At 39.8% G+C, this 21,059-nt stretch overlaps 1 protein-coding gene and 1 long non-coding RNA gene across 3 annotated transcripts in view; both read left to right on the top strand.

The window, feature by feature from the left end:
• The window catches only part of LOC126919458 (uncharacterized), a 251,512-nt gene that overhangs the window by 87,491 nt on the left and 142,962 nt on the right, over window positions 1–21,059 (top strand). The gene's annotated exons all lie outside the window — the stretch shown is intronic.
• On the top strand, window positions 7,027–12,683 carry LOC126919429 (homeobox protein engrailed-1a-like). Its single transcript, XM_050728732.1, has 2 exons — window positions 7,027–8,397; window positions 11,371–12,683. The coding sequence occupies exons 1-2, from the start codon at window positions 7,698–7,700 to the stop codon at window positions 11,724–11,726; spliced, it is 1,056 nt and encodes a 351-aa protein (XP_050584689.1). The 5' UTR covers window positions 7,027–7,697; the 3' UTR covers window positions 11,727–12,683.

Below are 21,059 nucleotides of genomic sequence, written 5' to 3'. Positions count from 1 at the left end.
TAGAGTCTCGTGCCCCTTATGCCCCCTGTGCCGGGTCTTATTGTTCCCTTTTGGCTGCGGACAAGATAGTAGAATGCGGCTTAGGATACGATCAAGGAAAAAAGAAATCCGTGTGACGAGGCGATTCTCGGTGTTTCCCTCTTCTTCAACGTCATAAGAAGAATAGAATTGTACTACCTACATGACGGCGTAATCGGTGTGCGTCGGAGAAAAAAATTGGAGCGCGACAGGGCATTCGAATGGACTCGTTACTCGGCTATTCGTCCGAGACCCTTGTCTACAAATAACGCAAAGAAAGTGGCTCTGCTTCTTACCGACCCGTTCACTTTGTAACTGATTTTATCCAGGAAAAAGTTGCAAGCGAGTTGCTCGGTTCGATGGAGAGAGAGAGAGAGAGAGTAGTAATATCTTGAGTTTTTATGTATTTATATTTCATTTAGTATAAAATGGATTAGAAAAGATTATGGTAAATATTATGATAATTGGATGCGACGAAAGAATATCGCGTAAATAATATGCAAAACATATACAGATATATTGTATTAGGTTGTTGGAAAAGTTTCTTTCGTTTCATAAGGTGATGATAAATGAACAACAATTTCTGTTTTATATTATTTTATTGAATTTGATATGATTCATTTCGTTATATTTCTATTATTATCTTCGTGCATAATTCAGTAAACTAATATAAAATAAAAAACATTGTGTGTCTGTTATTTCCGCGAAACCGTTAATTTCTGATATAATAAATAATTGTATATTTCTTTAAATAATCCAACGTGTACTCGCTGAAGCAGACGCGAAACGCTCGCGCGACATAATCCACTCATATACATTCAATTACCCCAATAAATGCAACTATGTTACATTTCCAGTAAGAAAAGGGAAACCACCAAATATCCAATTGAATGACACGCACATAGCACAAACAAGGCAAGTTAAATACCTAGGACTCCACTTAGACACACAAATTACTAAAACAATTATAGACAAAATACGGATAAAAAGAAGATAGATGTATTGGTTACCTAGTCGAAACTTTAAACTCAGCATAGAAAATAAATTAAAAATCTAGAAAACGATAATAAAACCAATTTGGACATACGCAATACCACTATGGGGGACAGCAGCAATGAGCCACATAAATAAACTAGAGTCGCTACAATCGAAGATACTGAGAACAATAGTCGACGCTCCATGACATGTCAGAAACGAGGATATACACAAAGACCTCAAATTAATATATATATTAGGTTGTCCGAAAAGTTTCGTTCGTTTCATAAGGTGATGATAGATGAACAACAATTTCTGATTTATATTATTTTATTTAACCCTTTGAGTGCTGAATACTCGCGGCCTATGCCGTCCGTACGGACGGCGCGCGTCTAGCGCTGACGATCGCTGTGGACGGAATACTTTTTCGGTAGACTGAACTCTGTTGATTGATTATTCAAAGCGCAAATCGTAATAAGTTATAGTAATTCTTTTGCACGAGATTAAATGATTCAAGAGCGTTATTTTTTAGTTATTTTTAATTATTTATTATAAACATTGAAATTTACAGTTAACTAGAATTTGGGTAATAAACTAAAAAACAATAAATTAGAAAACTAAATTTAGTAAATATAATACAAGTTAATAATTTAGTTGTGTGTGAAAAATTCAGTGCTTGAAAAAACTAAAAAAACCAGATGTAGAGTTTTCTTACAAGTGGTGACCACTTTAACAATAACGAGGCACTATTGGCATTTGTTTACTGCCGTAAGGAATGCATTTATATTTATTTCACACAAACGTAATAGTATTACTTCTGCGTAGGTGTTCGGAAAAATTGAAAAACCCATACATGCGTCCTTAGTCCATGCCGGGCACTTACAGAAAACGCATATATATGTCCTTAGTCCACACCGATAGCTTTCGCCAGACACCTATATGCGCCCACAGCACTCAAAGGGTTTAGGTGTGATCTACTTCGTTATATTTCTATTATTATCTTCGTGCATAATTCAATAAACTAATATAAAACAAAAAACATTGTACGTCTGTTATTTCCTTATAAAACGAAAGAAATTTTTCTGACCATCTGATATATATACATTGAATTTTATACATTGAATTTTTGATTGCGGATTTTGTCATTACTAGCTAATGACAAAATAATGAGTGAATCTAACGCTACTTCAATTGGCAATTTTTATAGAAATTTTATAGATGGTACATGTTTTAGGATCTACAAATTTTTTGTAAAATATTGGGTTGACAACTAAGTGATTGAAGAAAATCCAAAATTTTTGCTTAGAAATATAACTTTATTCAATTAGCTATTGTCCGTTTTCGTCGATGACCTTTTGCCATCTTTCAGACAGTGTTATAATTCCATGTTCATAAAACTTCTGATTTTTGCTAGCAAAAAACTGAATTAAATGTGACTTTACATCATCAGCGTCATTAAAAATTGTACCATTTAAGGAGTTCTGTATGGAACGAAATAAATGGTAACCTGAAGGCGCGAGGTCAGAGCTATATGGTGGATTTGACAACACATCCCAAGATTCCCATTAATTACTACCTAATGACAAAATCCGGAATCATTTAGTTGCCAACGCAATAGAATCTCTAGATGTCAATATATACGCCTATCTTCTTTTGTCACGTCGTGTTAAGTTCATTAGTACGACAGCTGATCGGAACGTGGATCCACCGTAACCAGAGACCTGTGTTATCATACAAACAGTTACAGACAGTAACCTAAATTGTATGAAACACACAGGTTCCGTGAAACAAAATTCACGTATAAGGGAGAAGCTTTGAATTCTCCTCAAAGAGGGAGAGACACGATTTCCTCGTTCATCACCATCCCCGTCGATAAATCAGTACACTTTGCGGTTGCCCATCGCGTTAGAACGGTTTATAAGCAACATACCGCATGCCAGGGGTGCGGTTATCTTCGCATGTACCGGGTGTGCATTATCTCAGTATAAATACACTGGAGCGATCGCCGGACGCGTAACAGGCCGTGAAAATGAGCGGCCGACGTATCTCCTGCACGAGGGTAGCAATGGTATCATCCCTCCGCAGCAGGGGAGGTGGGAGTGGTCGTCGAGTGTTTATAAACGAGATTAGGGGAATCATCGATGGTGTCTCGTGTGGCGCAGGGGTGTGTCTGGCGTTAAGGGAAGGAGGGAAGTGCACTTTCGTGGATGTACGACAGGCTTGCCCGTCGGATACTTTCAATCAGCCCGATTGATCGTCTAGTTATTTCGATTCGCACCGCATTCGTCGATCGCATTTATTATCCTTATCCCCACCCCACGGTATAACGATTGTTCGTGTTACGCCGTTTGCCAGGCTGTTGGAGGGTTCGACCACTGGTTGGATATGCTTCGTGTATAGGGACGAATCTTCGAACGAGTGGAATTACGATAATTTGGAATTCTGAATCCATGTTACGTCTCTTTTAGAATGATCGTATATTAAGAAGATGTTTCTTTGTAAAAATATGAGCGTCGATACTCGTAGATAAATAAATGGAATATTAGTTGCCAGGAAATTCTCAATTGTCAACTGTACTCTACTTGCACAAAAAACTTATCACGATTGTAATCGTTGATACTTAAAATTCAACACCTTGTAACTGGTTACAGAACGAAATGATAACCTGACCAAGATATCTGGTAGTCCACTAATTTTTAAACATTTGTCCGAAGAAAAACTAGTGTCGAAAGTTTCATGAGATCGGACGAATAATGTTGCGCGATATCTGGTCCGGACGCGCATGGCTACGCGCAGGTTCGCTTCTGCTCTAGAAAATATCGCGAGGCTCTTGAAAAAGTGGCGATACCGGGAAAGGGAGAGAGAAAGAGGGGAAAGCGGAGAACTCGCACGCCAAGTTGCATGTGGATCGAGTGCTGTGGGCGGCGCCAACGCTGGGCCACGCCTCTCGCTTCCCCTCTATGGACGGCGTGGTGGGGAGGCCTTTATCGCGATTGGCCGGCAACCGGTTCGTGAGGTCGTACCAACATTAATTATTCTAAATAAGTCGTCGCCCCTGCGGCGGCTGATTATAGAGTTTGCAGTGCCATAAATAGAACCCGTTTACAAATCGCGTTCGGGGAATAATGATCGTCGCTGCAAGATCCCGCGTCCCGTTCTTTCTTTTGCAAGCCAAACGAAAAACCCAATCAATCCCTGACGTACGAGACGTCGCGATTGGTCTCGCCCTAGGCGTTTTCTCTTTTCGACCAGCCAGTCCTTCCGAGTGACGCGTCTGTTCACGTATGTATTCCTAACGAACGAATTAACCACGCTTGCCCCCTCGGATGAATCCGCTTCTTGCTGGAATACATTTGGACGGCAATCAGCCCGCAGACGGATGACAGCGTCAAACTTTCAGGTAGATAAATCCTTGCCTCTTCTTTTTTCTTGCTGCCTCGGCTGGAATTTTGGCTACGCAATGAATTAACAAAATGGTTTTCTTTAGAAAACCTTTGTAATTGCAATATGTATCGTTGTTTTTAGTCCGGTACTTTCTAATTCTTACAGATCGAGTTCATGTAAAACATAGAATCGACTGAAGATACAACTTTTTTTGTTAACAAAAAGTACCGTTTTCTCGTGGCCGAATCATTAGATCGATCGTTAAATCAATTTACCGCGATCGATCTCTCCTTGACAAATAACAGTGTACCAGGTTTAGAGACGAAAGGAAGACAGTGTTGGAAACTAGTTTAGAGGATCTCTCCCCTCCAAACGCTGCAATGTTCCAAGTGGAAAGTGGCGTAGAGCGGTGCTCCATTCTCAGACGAGGCCGCTATTGATGGATAGACACGTTATGGTTATTTATAGCGGCTATCTCTATTATTGTTCTTACACGAATCTAACTAGGAACTAACGATCCTTTTGTGGTTCACGTGGCAGCTGGTATCCCTAGGTGTGGTCATTAATAAAACCATGCTCTTTAACAACCATACAGCTACAGCATAGAGTTTCTTTGCCAACTTCGGACTGGCGAAACAAAGGAATTGCCTTCTGTTCCCTCGGTTAACCCGACCGTGGCGTGGTTAGAAATATAATTTTGCAAGCCACGGGTGAAAACGTGTTATGCTCGTAAACACGTTCACGGAGAACAGGTGTTGCGTAACGTAGAAAATTTTATGGACATGTAAAGAGCCGACTTTTCGCGATTACAGTATTTCTTCGTTCAGTTATAATCGAGAACCGCCGATTATCATCATTATCTTCGCTAGCATTACCTATTATGTTACCTGCTATCTTGTAAAATGTTCAATTCCATGCTTTTTCCAATAGCCACGTTTATTACGTCGAATTAACGTTTCTATTTTACGCAATAATTACAATCTCCGTGATTATCAGCGGTACAAAAGTTTATTTCTAAATTAGTTGCGAGATTATTTATTAACATCCGGTGAAATTTCCGAATTTTTCGTTAATCACGATTCGATAATGTACCGGTTCGCACGTGACGTGGGGGAATCACGTTTCCTTACGGGCTTTAATTGGCACGATTTTAACGACGGCTCCTTAGAAGTCTCGCGTGCTCCTAATGTATAGGTTGGCTCGTTTCATGTCGTGGGCAAATAACGTTTCCACCAGAACAGCAGAATCTCATGCGATTAGACGTTAAAAGGGTTAATGACTGTAATTTTCTCTTTACTGGTTAATGGTCGAGTGTGTCGTCGCTATTTCTAATGAAGTTAATTACACCAGCAGAGTGTCCGCGACAGATATCGGAATCGTAACGATTTAGATCTCAGCTGAACGATAAACGTTTGTTTATCTATGTTAAAAATTACAGCGGAAGAAACAACGTTTTTCGCCATGGCTTTACGAATAGATACGACTGCAATTGAGCAACTTGAGAATTTTTTCATCTTATCACATTTGACAGAAACGACAAGGGGCGAATGATATTCGAGCTTCTAAACATCGTGAGAGAACAAATTCGTAGAAGTAAGTCGTAATGCACGCGGATTGGCCGATGAACCATGTTGTGTCCGCCCTTAAACAAACAATCAATCGGCGCGCGTAAACCGAAACGAACGAGAGACAAGAAAAAGATGAGAACGAGAGAGAAACTGTGGATCAGCATCTGCATCACGGGTAATACATTTGTTCGTTAACCGTCACGGGGATCCAACGAAAAAGAAGAAGAGCAATGGCGAGAAGTGGTTCGTTCGATGTGGATGCTCTTGTAAATTTTTGTATAAAGCGATTTCGACGTCGAACGATAAAATTCACGTCAGTGAGAAAACGCCTGTCGACTCAAAGAAATGAATTAGCTGCCTCCGGATAGAAAACCGGGGTGGGGAGGAACAAAAGTATGGAGTAGTGGGCATCGAAAAACAGGAGAGGAGGGTCGGAGGGCGTGGCTAGCCGGGGAGGGGCAAGATTGTGGGCAAGATCTTGCCTGAGGATGAGGGGTGGGGGAACGAAACGGGGCGGGGAGAAGCTGGCACTCTTACTGGCATTCGCAGTGGCGCGGATATCTTTGTTTTTTGGAGCAACATTGCCAAATTACTTGGAAACATTACGAATATTGTACACCGTTCGCGAATTGCAATTAACACGTGTATGCTAACGTGTACACGTCCTGTAATTACAGTTCTTTGTTTCTCGTATTAAAAAAACGTATTGAAAAGAAGGTAAAGCCTGGTACATACTATCTTAAGTAACGATGCTTTTACTTTGTATAATTCCTTCCGAAAATGGACGAGTATTTCATCGACGTAGAAGGAAAGTCGTGCCTCGGAAGAACTTGACAACATATTTTTCCCGAAGTAGCTATACGTAGAAGAGAAGGAAAAAAACGGTTATAAGTAAGACAAAAATCTGGTCGCCGTTGAAACGAGACTGGAACGATGCAGTGGCATCGATCGTGGTGAACTCCGGCTCCCTACTCTCCGTACCACTGCTGGTGGAGGGGGGCGAGCAAACGGAGGGGAGTAGGGTAGACCTTACGCCAGTGGGCGGAGCTTGTGACTGAAGAGTTAATAGAGATACAATCGAGGGTGTCTAGTGCACTGCACTCCAGACTGGGGCGTAGGAGGAGTGAAGGGGCGAGGGGGTCGGAGGGGAAAGCGGTAAGTAGGGACCACAGGTCCCCTAGTTTAGACATCACTGAGCGACGGATGGACAGCCAGTCAGACCCGTCACAGCACTCGCTCGAGTCCTCGGAAACCTCGAGAAAAGCCAATACTAAGGAGACTCGCAGCTCTTGGAGCTGATCCAGAGTCGAACCTTTCATCTCGCTTCGGACAACAGCAACGTTCGACGCGACAATGTTCGCGGCTAGATGAGCCTGTCACGTGAGCGCGCAATACCACGCAACATCCACCGATCAATATTACGCAATACGCGGCAACAGAAGTTTTAAGACGTTGTAAGCGGCACGAACGGCCGAATGTGATCAATGAATGATCAGTGAAGAAAGTACAGTGACGCGTGCGGTGATCCTAAGGGAAACTTTATCGAGCGAGATATGAAACAGTGAGTCAGTGTCTTAAACCAGTGAACTTTGAACTCTGGCAGACTAGATACGCGACAAGTGTGGCTCTGTGCACTTTCACAAATATGACGACAGAGGGTTAGCGTTACGGTTGAAATTTCACCGTTCAACCGTCACGTCTGACATTTACATTTGAATCGTATACGTGACAGACGATTCGGAAGATCGAAAGATGAGCGTAGCTCTCGTGACAATGGATTCCGCGTACGGTCTTCGACTGGGAATTGGCAGCCATCATCATCATCATCATCATCATCATCATCACCATCATCGAGTGCGTTCACCCGAAAGTCACGTGGTTTCTCGCCAGGATCAGCAACCAGATCACAAAGACGACATCGAGGCACCGTTGACATTCAGCGTGGTAAACATTCTGAGACCAGATTTTGGACGAGAGGCGATTCTCAACACGAAAGCACCAAAACAAGCCACTTTGGCGCCCGGTCACTCGACGACGATTCCAGTTCCGATACCTCGTCACAGTCCTCTTTCTTTGCCACGTGATCTGACTCTATCGTCCAATCGATTGTCGCCCACGAGGCCTCAGCCTGGCAATTTTTCCGTGCACAGAGAAAGGGATCTGTTTTCTTCTCACTGTGGGCTGACGTCACCTCTTCAGAGGAACACCGGTCTTAGCAGAAGCGGAAGTCTCGAAAGCCTAGCGAGTAGTAGAAGTTCCGTCACCGGAAGTTCCGTAACTGGAGCACCTTCCCTGGGTTCCACGTCCTCTACCATCGGCAGCGACTCCTTAAGTGGAGACAGCAGTGCCGGAAATGCGAACAGCACCACCACCAACCAAACTGGACTCAACGGACAGAGTCCTTGGCCTGCGTGGGTTTATTGTACCAGATACTCGGACAGACCTTCATCCGGTAGGTTTGTCAGTTATTTCGAATCTGAATTTTCTGAAAACAAACTTTCATATTCACACAAATACATAAGCATTGTAAAGATATTTTTCATAACAATTTCATTGAAATATAAAATGTAACAACGTTGATTTCGCACGAATGGCCTTCCAAAACGAAATTTACAATTCGAATAACTTCTAAGAATTTATAAGATCGTACGTAAATAACTTTTGTACGTTCGTTCAGTTCTTCGATTTTATCAGCAACGATAATATTTAATAATATTGCTAACGATAAAAGATTTTACCATTGATCACATCGATTCAAGTATGAGAACAATTAATAGGTGACTTTAATATACGCGAGACGCGAAACTGATAGATGACAGGGTGGTCCCACTGGGATTAATACGCAAGATTAATCAAGATCCCACGACCCAATCTGTATCGAGAGAGATATATCTCAGTTAATCGTGGGTATCACGGAAGCGGAGGAACGCAACTAGCCAGCCATAGCTCGCCACTCTGGTACCACTATTTCTCTGTGTATCGGCTTAATCAATTTACGTTCGGTGACCGTTACATCTGCAAACCAGTTTCTATGTAAATGAACGCGCGTTTCCCGGCACGTTGTGGAAAACGCTACATAAAGTTCCCTAATTACAATCTCCTCCGGTGTAACGCGATCGGACTCTATAAAGAAATACTAGTTTAGACCTAGTCTTAGAAGGAACCGATCGGTACCGAACTACCGGACTGCATACTTTATGTATAATTGCAGTTTCAGCTCAGGGTGAACGTACCGCTTTGAATACACCACCTGTGTCAGTTCACAGAACTCTTGGTTCTTCTGAACTTATAACCGCGATCTACCATCTGCGACCATCGTGTCCCAGATATGCGACTTCTATCTAGTGAACAGGGTGGTCCGCGACCCTACCACCCGATAATCGCGGTTACTAATTACCGTAAATCGTGATCGATGTTCCGTTTCTTGATACCGGCTGGTTCTGCGGTTAATTAAATGGTGTTCGACGCTAAAGAGTGATCGATGGCCGATGGTAGATTTTAATCGAGCTACTTTAGCTGGTGTTTATCGTTGCATGCATGTAACTTCGAATTCGAGTGATATTAGTTGAGATACTTTGAGGAAATCGACGGAAGCATAATATGTTAAACTTTGAAGACTAGTTGGCTCGGCAATTTTTTTTATTTCCCCCTGCTTGACGGTTTCAATGGGATGAAACAAAATATTAACACGAGAACACGTGTTCACTTGTTAACATTCGTACGTTTTTCGGTCAAACAGTTGGTTTATTTGGGAATTTTATCGGAACGATGTTTGATGTTAATACGCAGCAACGAGTTAACTCGTTACTTGGTCCACAAAACTTTTCAGCAGAACAATTTCTAGTAAATGTTAACATGGTAAGATGAATTAACACGCCACTCGGATTCTCAGTTTTTTGAATATGTCCAATAATCTTTTTATTTAGAAATTCTATCGAAAAGATGGTAGACTTTAATGTAGGAAAATGAGTTAACTCGTAGCTTGAATTTTTAATTTCTTGAATATAGGTAACAATTTGCTTTTATTTATGTATTTTAGATACATTTTTTAGACGTTATTTCGTTGGCTACTGTTAGAAATAAATTGTATTTAACACTAAAATTATCACACAGGTCAAATCGACTGGTTTTACAATTTTATTAAAAGAACAATATAATGAATATTATTTTATTTTTTGTGTATTCAAACTGAAAATAATTTTGTATCAAGGCTACTTATACCAATACCAATCAAAACGACTGGTGCTTGTCAAAGTGTAAAAGGATCCTACAATATCTTTATCGAATCCCAATTAACCAGTTTCCTCGTTTTCTACAACTTTCCACACATTTTTTAAATTTTTACCGCGTATCATTCGATATGATGATGTCAGTTATCAGGAAAATTCCCGATCGATCGTTAGATCGCTAGATGTTAACACTAGAAATATCACACCAGTCAAAATGACTAATCCTACAATTTTATAATTATGTCAACCCTCGTTTAGGGATTATGGTCCCTGATGGATTCATAATACCAAAAATGTACTACATAATATGGAATTCCTTCTGTAAGATAGTAATGAATCAATAAATATAAAAATATTCTATTTTACGTATTTTTTAAAGACCAGTCATTTTCATTAGTTTTGGTAGAAATAGCTTCGTATTAACTATCGGTAGTTCTAACGTTAAGAGCGTAAGGTTTGACACTGATTTGACTGAAATTGATTTGTCTTTATTAACTTTCAACTTTGTGATTGTAGAAATCTTTGATTAACGAATGAGTTGAAAAAGGTTAGTCAACATATTAGTGCTAAAATTTTGAAGGCAATTCATTAGAGACTTTGCTGGATAACTTTGAAAACACGTATTTCTGTTCCTTTAAAGAAATCTAAATGCTTAAATGATTTGTTTTACTAGGAATTTTAGTTCACTCTCCTGTTAATGTAGTATTTATTGATAAGTTGCCTTATGAATATTCAATAGCTGTCAGCAGTGCTTTCAATAATTCTTCTAAACGTTCCAAAAACACGATAGCGGGTTAGATCGTTAGATTAATTTACACGTGACATGAAATTATAATCTCCGATCTAAAAGTCTAACAAGAATTTATTCTCTCCTGCTTTATTACTCTCTACGTATCTGTCCAACGGAAGACTAGTCAAAATTCTCTAGCGAATGACCGATTTCTTCGACGTGCGAGCTTCTGGTAATCAACGCGATTGCGTCGCTTATTGAAACACGATTTACCGTACAACTCGAGCGAGTTTGGCGTCGGAAATTCCATTATATGATAATTCGAGTGAGTTTATTTACAGCTGAATAAAAATTTGAAACAAAATGTTAATGTTCGTATGGTTTACGTATAGCTTAATGAAAATTCAAAACAATCATGCTATCGAATGGAATTAAAATTAACGAGCAATTAACCGTTTCGTTTCAGGGCCACGAACAAGGAGAGTGAAACGATCGCAAAACAACGGAAAGAGCGGGTCGCCGGAAGAGAAAAGACCACGGACCGCATTCAGCGCGGAGCAACTGGCTAGGCTGAAGAGGGAATTCACGGAAAATCGATACCTAACCGAGAGAAGGCGGCAGCAGCTCTCTCGAGATCTGGGCTTAAACGAGGCGCAGATCAAGATCTGGTTCCAGAACAAAAGGGCAAAAATCAAGAAGGCCAGCGGCCAGAAAAATCCGCTAGCTCTTCAATTGATGGCCCAAGGTCTGTACAATCATTCGACGGTGCCCGTTGACGAGGACGGCGAGGAAATCGTGACTGGAAGCAATCATTCGCACTAATGACGAGTAACGTGTCGTCAAAAAGGTTGTTGTTGTACCCGTGAGAAATTTCCCTTGTACGATAACCGAACAATCTGCTCGCCACTTTACACCAACGTTCTAACCCGACGGAAGTAGTTAAAAATGTTTGGAGAGGACGATTCGAAAACGATTGCGTGTTCTAAAGTCGTCGAATTTCTTACGGAAGAGTTTAACTGAAATGGAGGTAGGAAACACGTGTTTCAAGATATTTTAAACGGTCCACGACAATATTTATCGTCGGTCAGAGCGATAGGATCCTGATCTACTTCTATATAGCTACATTAAGCGATTACCAAATAATTTTCTACTCTAGTTTAGATGTAGCTGCAGCAATGAATCTTAAAACGGTGAAATCTTGAGCGATTTATATACCAGAAAGACAGACAAAGAGGGAGAAAGAGAGAGAGAGAGAGAGAGAAAAGTGGAGCAAGATTGGCGTTCGTTTTTCGTATGATCGTATGGCCGCAGACTGAATCTTTATATTTATCGACTATATGTACGTATATCGGCATAGATACGATTCTAGTACACTGACTTCGGTACGATCCTTATCGATTAGACGCTTAAATTATTTATTTGCCTTGTACATAATTGTAAATACAAGTGATCGTAATGTGTATATGTATGATACGAGATAATCCTTAATTGCCGCGCGAAGATTATATTATTGTATATGTGCGGAGCTGCACACGGTCGCGTGAATACAGAAACGATCTCACACTGTATATTCCTAATTATCGTACGAGTCTACATAGGATCTATATAGATCTTTCTCTAAATATACTTATATCTCATGTTCGTGTAGACAGACTTGAAAAGTATGCGTATATGGTAGATATATACCGGTGTCTCACAATATGTGGTCGATATAATCTATGTAACCCGCTTACATGTTGCCACCGATTAAATCGAATTAAATAGATATATGTATATATATATGCGAGCTGTTTCTACATTATTCTCCTGTCCTTGGGTATCTTGCACGATTTCCGATTTACTTTATAACTTCAAACGATCGACAGAGAAATCTGAGATATTATTTTCCATCGTAATCTGTTTTTAATAATGACGAAAAATTTCTCTTCCAATATTGGGAATAATTAATTAAATAAATATTCACCTCTACTAACGGAATGTGAATTTAAATATAGTTTGCCACTCTACGTAGTGGATAATTATTAAAAAAAAAAAAAAAAAAAAAAAGGAAAAAACAGGATCGTTTATGGTCGAACGATTTCAAAATGAAAGCGGACCAGAGCAATTAGTAAAATTTACGTGGCCGAAAAGTATGCGGATCGTGGAAGAGACGTCGTCTGTGTATATGGTCGCCATGGACGCGCCTCGTTCTCAGTGCAACGGTGCGGCGCGGCGTGACGCGATAATTGATCTTAAATTAACGAGCCACCCGGTATTCCGAGCGCAACCGACAAATGGAACGTGGCGAGGATGACAGTGCGCGACTAGCTCAAACGCATTCGCGCACATGTCGCTGCCGATCGACATGGGATAAGCGATATGTGCACCTGTTAGTAGCTGCCATACGTGGCTGCCCGCGAACAGATTTACGAAGGTACATTTTTTCTTCCTTAGAGAATGTCTAATACATTCGCTGCTATTAAAATATCGCTATCCTTCCTTAGAACCTATTATTCTTCATTACAGATATCTCTACTTTAATTAATAACGTTTGTGTTTTAATTATGGTTCTGATTATTTTCTAAATGCCTTTTTTTTATTTTTACGTAGAATAGGATGGGGCTCAAACTACCGCTTTTCGTATAAACTTATGTAAAATTTTGTAATAACAATATAGAGATATATTTGTTTCTTGTATTCAAGTATTTGATTATTTAATACCATTATACTTTATTTTTATAAAGTTTGTTGGTTAATACTCTCACTTTTTGTAAACGTTAAATCTTTGTCGATATAAAACGGGCTTTTTGCTTCAGAAATAGGTAAAATACTCCTTTCATATTAACAAATATTTATTAAGTAAACTTTTTTTGGTATACAATATTGATAGAAAATATTACGGTATGATTTCTTAAATAAAGAAATGAAAATACAGAACAGAGATTTGGCTTGAACAAAAAATAAAAATACGTATAAGTCAGAGCTTTTTGGTTTAAACTAAAAATTAATAAAGCTAAAAATAATCTCTTTAAACACTCTGGCATTATTTCTTTATACTTATCTTACTAACGTCATTTTATAATGAAAACAAATAATAAAATCTATTTAATAGATACTCGGTTAAAATGTTTTCCTGTTCAACGAAAATATTTGTCGTGGCGATGCATATCCGAAAGAAACTTTATCTGAATATTCTTTATATCTTGCAATAAATCTCTTGAAGGAATTCTTACAAATATCATATTTCCAGGATACTCTACATAATTTTATTTTACCGTTTATTACATCGTCCGCTGCTTGTTTTATTACTTTCAAAGATTTCGTGCCGCGATCGGTTCGTCTTTTGTAGTGTTACATTCTAACAAAAGAAATAAACGTAAACAATCTTTTAGTTTTAGGTGAAGTGGCAATACACCACTACGTGGGGTAATAAATTCCAATACAAGAACCTCCAATATAAGGGAAGAACCAAAGGAACACACAACCTTAACGTACTTGCCTGATGCGCTGTTAAGCTGTTATGTCACTTAAATGTAACTCAATAAAAGCGACGTACCTTTTGACATTTTTGATCTAAATCATGATAAAGACGTCGTATAAATCGTAGAATCACGGAAGACCGAATGACAGTTTTGCTGCTCTCCCCGTACAATGTTCTAATTGTACGATGCCATTGTTCATCAATTGTTTTATAACAAAGGTTTTGAATTCGGGACTTTTTACCATAAATTTCGACATGAAAATATTCGAGATGATCCGGTGTGGCGTTGCGATATTTTCAATTAGAATAATTGTGCTATATTGCAATATTTCTTATTGTTTTTGCAAAAGAAAATAATTTGATGTTTTATAATGAGAATTTTGAATTCGGGACTTTTTACCATAAATTTCGACATGAAAATATTCGAGGTGGTCCGGCGTGGCGTTGCGATATTTTCAATTAGAATAATTATGCTATATTGCAATATTTCTTATTGTTTTTGCAAAAGAAAATCATTCTTTATATTTAATATATCGGAATTATCAGAGTGATAAAAATTTATAATTTTTTATACAATTCTAAATTTACAGCAAATGAATGACTTTCTAAATTCGTCTATTTAGTACGCACGTAGATAAAGACTTGTTTTTCTCGTTACTTTCATTTTAATTTCTTTGCTGTAAGTCTTACTCTTCTGTCACCAGTAGCTAGCAACGTTTAATATATTTGAGGTTCTACAAGCAGGAAATTTATATATCTAACAACCGATGTCGAATAAAAGGGACAAGTTGAATGTTATTAATTGTCATTAATTTGAACGCATCGGTGGCAATGAGGTTCAGCATCCACAACCACACAGTCTGCCGGTACACGGAAACGGACATGTATGCGGATGGTAGCCGAAACCGGGGATAAATTACTGAGTCGTCGTCGTTGGCTATTGTATTTGAACGTGACGATCCCTAATTGGTAATTCTATCGTGAACCCGTTGCATTGTCCCACGTAATTGCGTGCTACGCTACTTTCGTGTACTAAAGGTAGATTCGATTTTACCGATTGTCTGCTATATACTAAATGCGAGAAACATCGTCGTACTTTTATTACAAGACTCTTTCTTTTATTATACTTAGTCCTCCATTCGGATTATTATCTTATCTTATCCTTCTAATTTATTTTGAACGAATTGTAATACACTCGTGCCTCGTTAATTAATCAACATTTCCAGTTCACAGCACCGACCATTCGGCTCATTTACCAAGCGCAAGTATACAAAATATTAACTACGCATTACATTACAGAATGGTTTGTTTTTATGCCACAAAACGAGGTATCTGTAACCCGGACTTGGCCTTATAACGAAAAATATCAATTGTATCATAAATCCCTTTACGGAGCAAAGTACCCGAATAAAAATAAAAGAACAATACAAAATACACTTTCGCACAATTCCAGCTTTCATAATGGTCATTTCAACATTTTACGATGCCACGCGAAATAGATTAATTTTAATATTCCCAATATATCTAACGAGACGGGAGTGAGGCCGCGGAGGTCGCGTATTTCAAGTCTGACGAACGGCGTCCATACAAGTCGCCATTATTAATTATCATTAATTTAAGCTCGGAGAACCGTGGGGGTTGGTAATTGTTCGCGGGGCAAAACGGCGCGAGGACCTGGCAGAGGCGGTCACAGGAAGAGTGGAGGCAGGAGAAAGAGGGAAGAACGAAGCGTTGGCGGTGTTCTCTTCCAACGTTGTGAAACGAACGCACGGGATGGTGGCCCAAACCGGGGATAAATTACAGAGTCGTTGTCCTGGCCATTGTATTTAACTGCGACGATGCGTAATTGTTGGAACGCCGTTGCATATACGGCAGAGAGAGAGAGAGCGAGAGAGGGGGGGGGGGAGAGAGCAGAGTGCAAGAGTGGCCGAGTACAGGGTGGAGAAAACGAGTTAGAAACCCTGTGGGGAAGCGGATAGGGTGAGGAGTGGGTGGCTACGGAGGAGACCAGAGGGATGGCGGAAGGGAACTGCCACTGTGGTCGAGAACCATAGTCATCGGAATGGCCATTAGGGGTCTCTACGGTTCCAAGAGTGGCTCACTAAATTTCACCTTCTTGCACGGCTCGTGACCACCTTGCGAACATCTACAATTAATGGCGCCTCAGCAGGATGTTTATTACAATATCAGAGAATACGTAAGGGCTGCGCTCGTGGCTACTTCCGGTATTTCTGTGGTACAATGGTTTAACTGCAGAAATTGGGAAAACAACGTTAACTTGGATTTACGCTGGCTGTAGATCCTAAAATTCATTCGTTGCTAGTATTAATGGTAAACTGATTAATCGTACATTGTTGAGTGATTAGGATCAATGAATCGATACATCGAACGCAGACAATGATAAAGAACGAAATTTTAATTAGTTTCATAGGTCAAGGTTCTCTATTCAAAATCAAATACGATTTATGCTTAATCGGACCCCATGGGATGGTATCTCTAAAAGGTAATATTTTCGAACGAACGAATATCGATAACAGTGATTAGTATAACAAAAAGTGTACTTATTGTTTGTTCGTATAATATTTATATGTACATATTTCCTTTTCAGAGAGGACTTTCTATAATTATACCTACTAAATAATAACATAATTCTACTCTATAACATTCTGAGATTTGAAGTTCAACTTCGTTTCCTCTGGAACGATTTGATCATGTAATTTTATTTATTTCGATCGACTCGACTGTATCAACAGACTATAGTAGTGTAAAAATGTATACATTCAGAATCAAATGAAAAAATTATACTGTTTCATTAAATTATAGTTTTCCTTATGATAAATATTATGAGTATTTACGAACGAGCTAGAAAATGCTTTGTCGTTATTCGATAGCCTTCTTCTTAATGAAGATTTGGCTGGTTCAAACGGAATCTACTGTATTCAAAACAATATTAATCGTGGAATGAAAATTCTGAGACAAGAATCGCAGCGTTACGAGATCACCTGGATTCACGGTGGATCAAAAGCGTGCTCCATACTCTAGAGACGTTAGTACTCGGTTTCCTCTCGGTCTGACTGCTAACGAGTGTAACGAGGCCTGGCCCGTCAAATTAAAGGCGGGCCGCGCGAGAGGCGAAGGGAAATTTATCGCGCCGCTTTCGGGAACCGCGGGTAAAGGCCACTTAGCTGCCCGTAAATGCGTCGTCTCTATGACGACACGGCGGCAGATGTCTCGCCAATAGATCACCCCGTACGAGCAGAGAAAGAGGCTTTGTGAACGCGTGTCTCTCATCGCAAGCACCGCCAATGGACGTGAAAGAGCCGCGTATGAGTTATGTCGTAACGAGTCGCGACGTTTTTCTCTTACGCACGTGCTCTTCGGCAACGTTAAAAGATTCCTGGACCAGGAAAGATCGAGATTCATTGCGGTTACAGCGATGAATTTTAATCACCCTCCATCAGACTGCGGATGTTTATCCATTTAAAAATTTTGGGAAATTTAAAGATAACAAAATTCATAGAATATATAAGCTACATCTAATAGTATTCCAGTAACGATATTTAATGGCTGAGATGATTCTCCGTATAGGTTCTACATATCTTTTTACTTGCGCTCATAAAATACAAGTGTCCATAAACACTTGCATTCTAATTATAATATTTAGTATGAGACAAAAGCTTCTATTCAAATTCCATTATCGTCATAGAAATATAAAGTTGCTTTAAAATTTCTGGTCTACTTATTATCCACACTTCAATTTTAAATTGATACGATTCAGTAAAAATAATTCTTACTTTAAGAAAAGGTTGTAATTGTCTCGTCATAAAGTATAGGAAAAGGATGGCTATATAAGCAAGAACATCGTTCGTGTTTTGTACGGGATTCGAAAATTAGTAGGAAGATTTACTAGGAAGTTAAGAAAACGCGATGTTGGTGCGAAGATGGCGAGACGGGGCGTCGTTAGGGTCATTGGTACCGGTTGTATCGTTGCTAGACTGTTTTTCTTAGTAGGAAAAATCGTTTGACGGGAAGTTAGCGACGTAGTAACCGTTTTATTGGCATGCGTGTACATCGACGCGGCAGAAGAAAGCTCTTTGTCCGTAAAATGTCACTTGCATCGGTTTAATACTGCATCCCTCGGTTTGTGCCCCCTTCGGTTATCCAGACACCGAAACCAATCGCTTCGTCAAGCCGATCTTCGACGATACATTACGCATTTTTCTCGTCTCCGACATTTATCGATACAGGATACTTTGCGGGTCATCTCTCGGGACCTTTGCGTCTTAGTTCTTTCCTCACAATGCATGAGCATCCTTTTAAACATCCTACTGCGTCGAGATATTTCCTTTGATCGTGTTAGAAGAGTAAAGTAATTTGTTAAGTTGTTTCAAGCTTCTGCGAGAATATTGGCAAATAAAACGTATTTGAAAAATAGAGACGGTAAATTATTCATATAACAGCTACAAAAATGGAGTGGAGATTCTTAGTTTTACGTTAGAAGCATCCATAAAAATTTTCATTTGGTTTTCGTAAAAAAAATAGTTTTTCTTACAGCTTCAAAATTGATATAAAGATCGATTTACGGAAATCTGCTATTATTTTGGATATAGGACAAACACAGTTAAAATAAAGCTAAAAACAAGCAAACGATTTAACTCTTTAGCGAAATTAATAAGTTTATTAGCGTATTAATAATTTTTATTGAATTAAATTTATCAATAATTTTTATTGAATTAAATTCATCAATAATTTTTATTGAATTAAATTCATCAATAATTTTTACCCACAATCGGTCTTTTGTTACCCCTAACAGTCAAAATAAATAATACTCGCAATATTTAAATCTGTGATATATACAGCACAAGATTCAACTACATTTTTTCCGCTAAAGAAATCATTCTTCACTTTTTTCTCAATTACATCGTCTACCATTTAAACTAAACTCCTGAATTGCGAAAGGCGACAGTGTAAATTTCGTAGAACGAATGAGGACGAAACGGAACGTTCATCAGTCGTCGCTACGATCAGCCAGATTAATCGGCCGATTCTTTCGTTTTTGGACACTCTAAATCTTTCTGGAAAAATAGAGCAAAGGATGCAGGCAGATTGCTCGGTTGCTCGATGGCTGTGTGTGCAGGCTCCGCGAATTTTCATCGAGCCACTCTTCTCGAGAGCCGCGTGCTATTTCAGCTCGTTAGGATAACGAGGATCTAATGTCGCGTTCACAGCCCGGCCAATTACGCGTTACGGGCCGAGGAGCGCATCTTTCGGCGGATCCGCATTGCGACCGTGCTGTCCGGAAACGAAACGAAGATAACCACCAGTCCAACTTTGTAATTAATTAAGAGTTTTGCCTGATTTTTTTCCCACTCTGTCGTTCCCATTCGGTTCTACCAATAGAAAGTTAATTCTTTGTTCACATGGCTCTTACAACACTCGAAATTAAAATACTTTTTAATTTGATGAAATTAGTTGATTATCACGATAACGATGCATTTTTCGCATAATGAGTTGACCAAGTCGCAAGCTATAATGCTACAAATAAAATACTTATTGTCTACAAAATATTTAATACCAGAAATGCAATAATCCTGAGGATAGAGGGATATGTAATTATTTTCTAAATCGTTCATTCGGAATTCATCGTTAATGAGTTAAAATTCAATCAGCTAATAAAGAACCCCGAACTCAATGATCAAACTGCCATTACTTGTTAAAAATTTGGTTCTGAAGACGAAACGGAAGGTAAATAGTCCCTGTTGCAAAACAGTGAGACGATACAAGCGGCGTTTCTCGTCCACATCCGACAGTTCGATGAAAAACGGAAAAAGACAGCGTGAAAGTGGGGTGTACGGGTGGTGCGAAGAAATACGCGAACGCATCTGGTTACCTCGGCCCCCCACGCGTTCCCTTGCGCTTTGTCGCGAGTTAGCTAGCTACGGTACGTGAGCGCCTCGCGTTTAAGGTATAAGGGCATAAAGGTTTGCTTTCGGTTGTCTGTCGTGAAGGTCCCGAACATGGTAGAACGTGCGCACGTCTCTCGGCTATATGGGACCAAGAGTCGGTAAGAGTAGAGAGACCACCCAACGCGATCGCGCGAGACTTCTGAAGCGGGAGAGAACCAGAGGAGAAAGAGAAGAAGAGGAAGAGGATCGTCAGAGAGGAAGAGACAGAGCCGATGGAGAGACAGAACGACACAAAAAGGGGAAGGAAAGAGAAGGAAAGTGGGAGAGGAGAATAAAGCGAAGAAAAGGAGAGGAAACCACGAGGTGGATGGAAAGAGAAGAATCTTAAAGGGACGAGGCGAGAGAGGATCGGGCATCTGGGCAAGGAATGCTTGTCGGGTCATTAATGCTCCTCGCTATGCACGCTCCTTATGGATCTGACCAAATCAGTGACCGATTGCCATCCCCCTCTTCCCTCTGCCGGTCTGTGGCCGCAAAGTGGACCGCGCTCCATCGCTGCAACTGGTATATTCTGATGCGAGAAAGCTTCTGCAGGCTTCCTGATGTTCGTATTTCCTTCTCTCCATTTTCGTCAATTCTTAATTATCGGTTAACGAACGGTTCCGCGAGTTTACCCCCGCGAGGTTGCCAGTGGTTTTCCATTCTTCATTTCCAGCTACCAAATAGCCATTTGCCACGTTGATACGTCGTCGCATATACATACCTCCGTGATTCTTTGCCGAGTATTCG

This window comes from Bombus affinis, chromosome 8 (assembly GCF_024516045.1).
Source record: "Bombus affinis isolate iyBomAffi1 chromosome 8, iyBomAffi1.2, whole genome shotgun sequence".
In the NCBI taxonomy this organism is placed as follows: domain Eukaryota; kingdom Metazoa; phylum Arthropoda; class Insecta; order Hymenoptera; family Apidae; genus Bombus; species Bombus affinis.
Note: the sequence above shows the minus strand (reverse complement) of the source record. Positions and strands in the feature narration are given on the sequence as shown.

What these genes read in the sequence shown, in the direction of transcription:
- LOC126919429 (XM_050728732.1), top strand. Translation starts at nt 7,698, where the DNA reads ATGAGCGTAGCTCTCGTGACAATGGATTCCGCGTACGGTCTTCGACTG. An exon ending in CTCGGACAGACCTTCATCCG is followed by an intron (nt 8,398 to 11,370) that starts GTAGGTTTGTCA and finishes GTTTCGTTTCAG; the next exon opens with GGCCACGAACAAGGAGAGTG.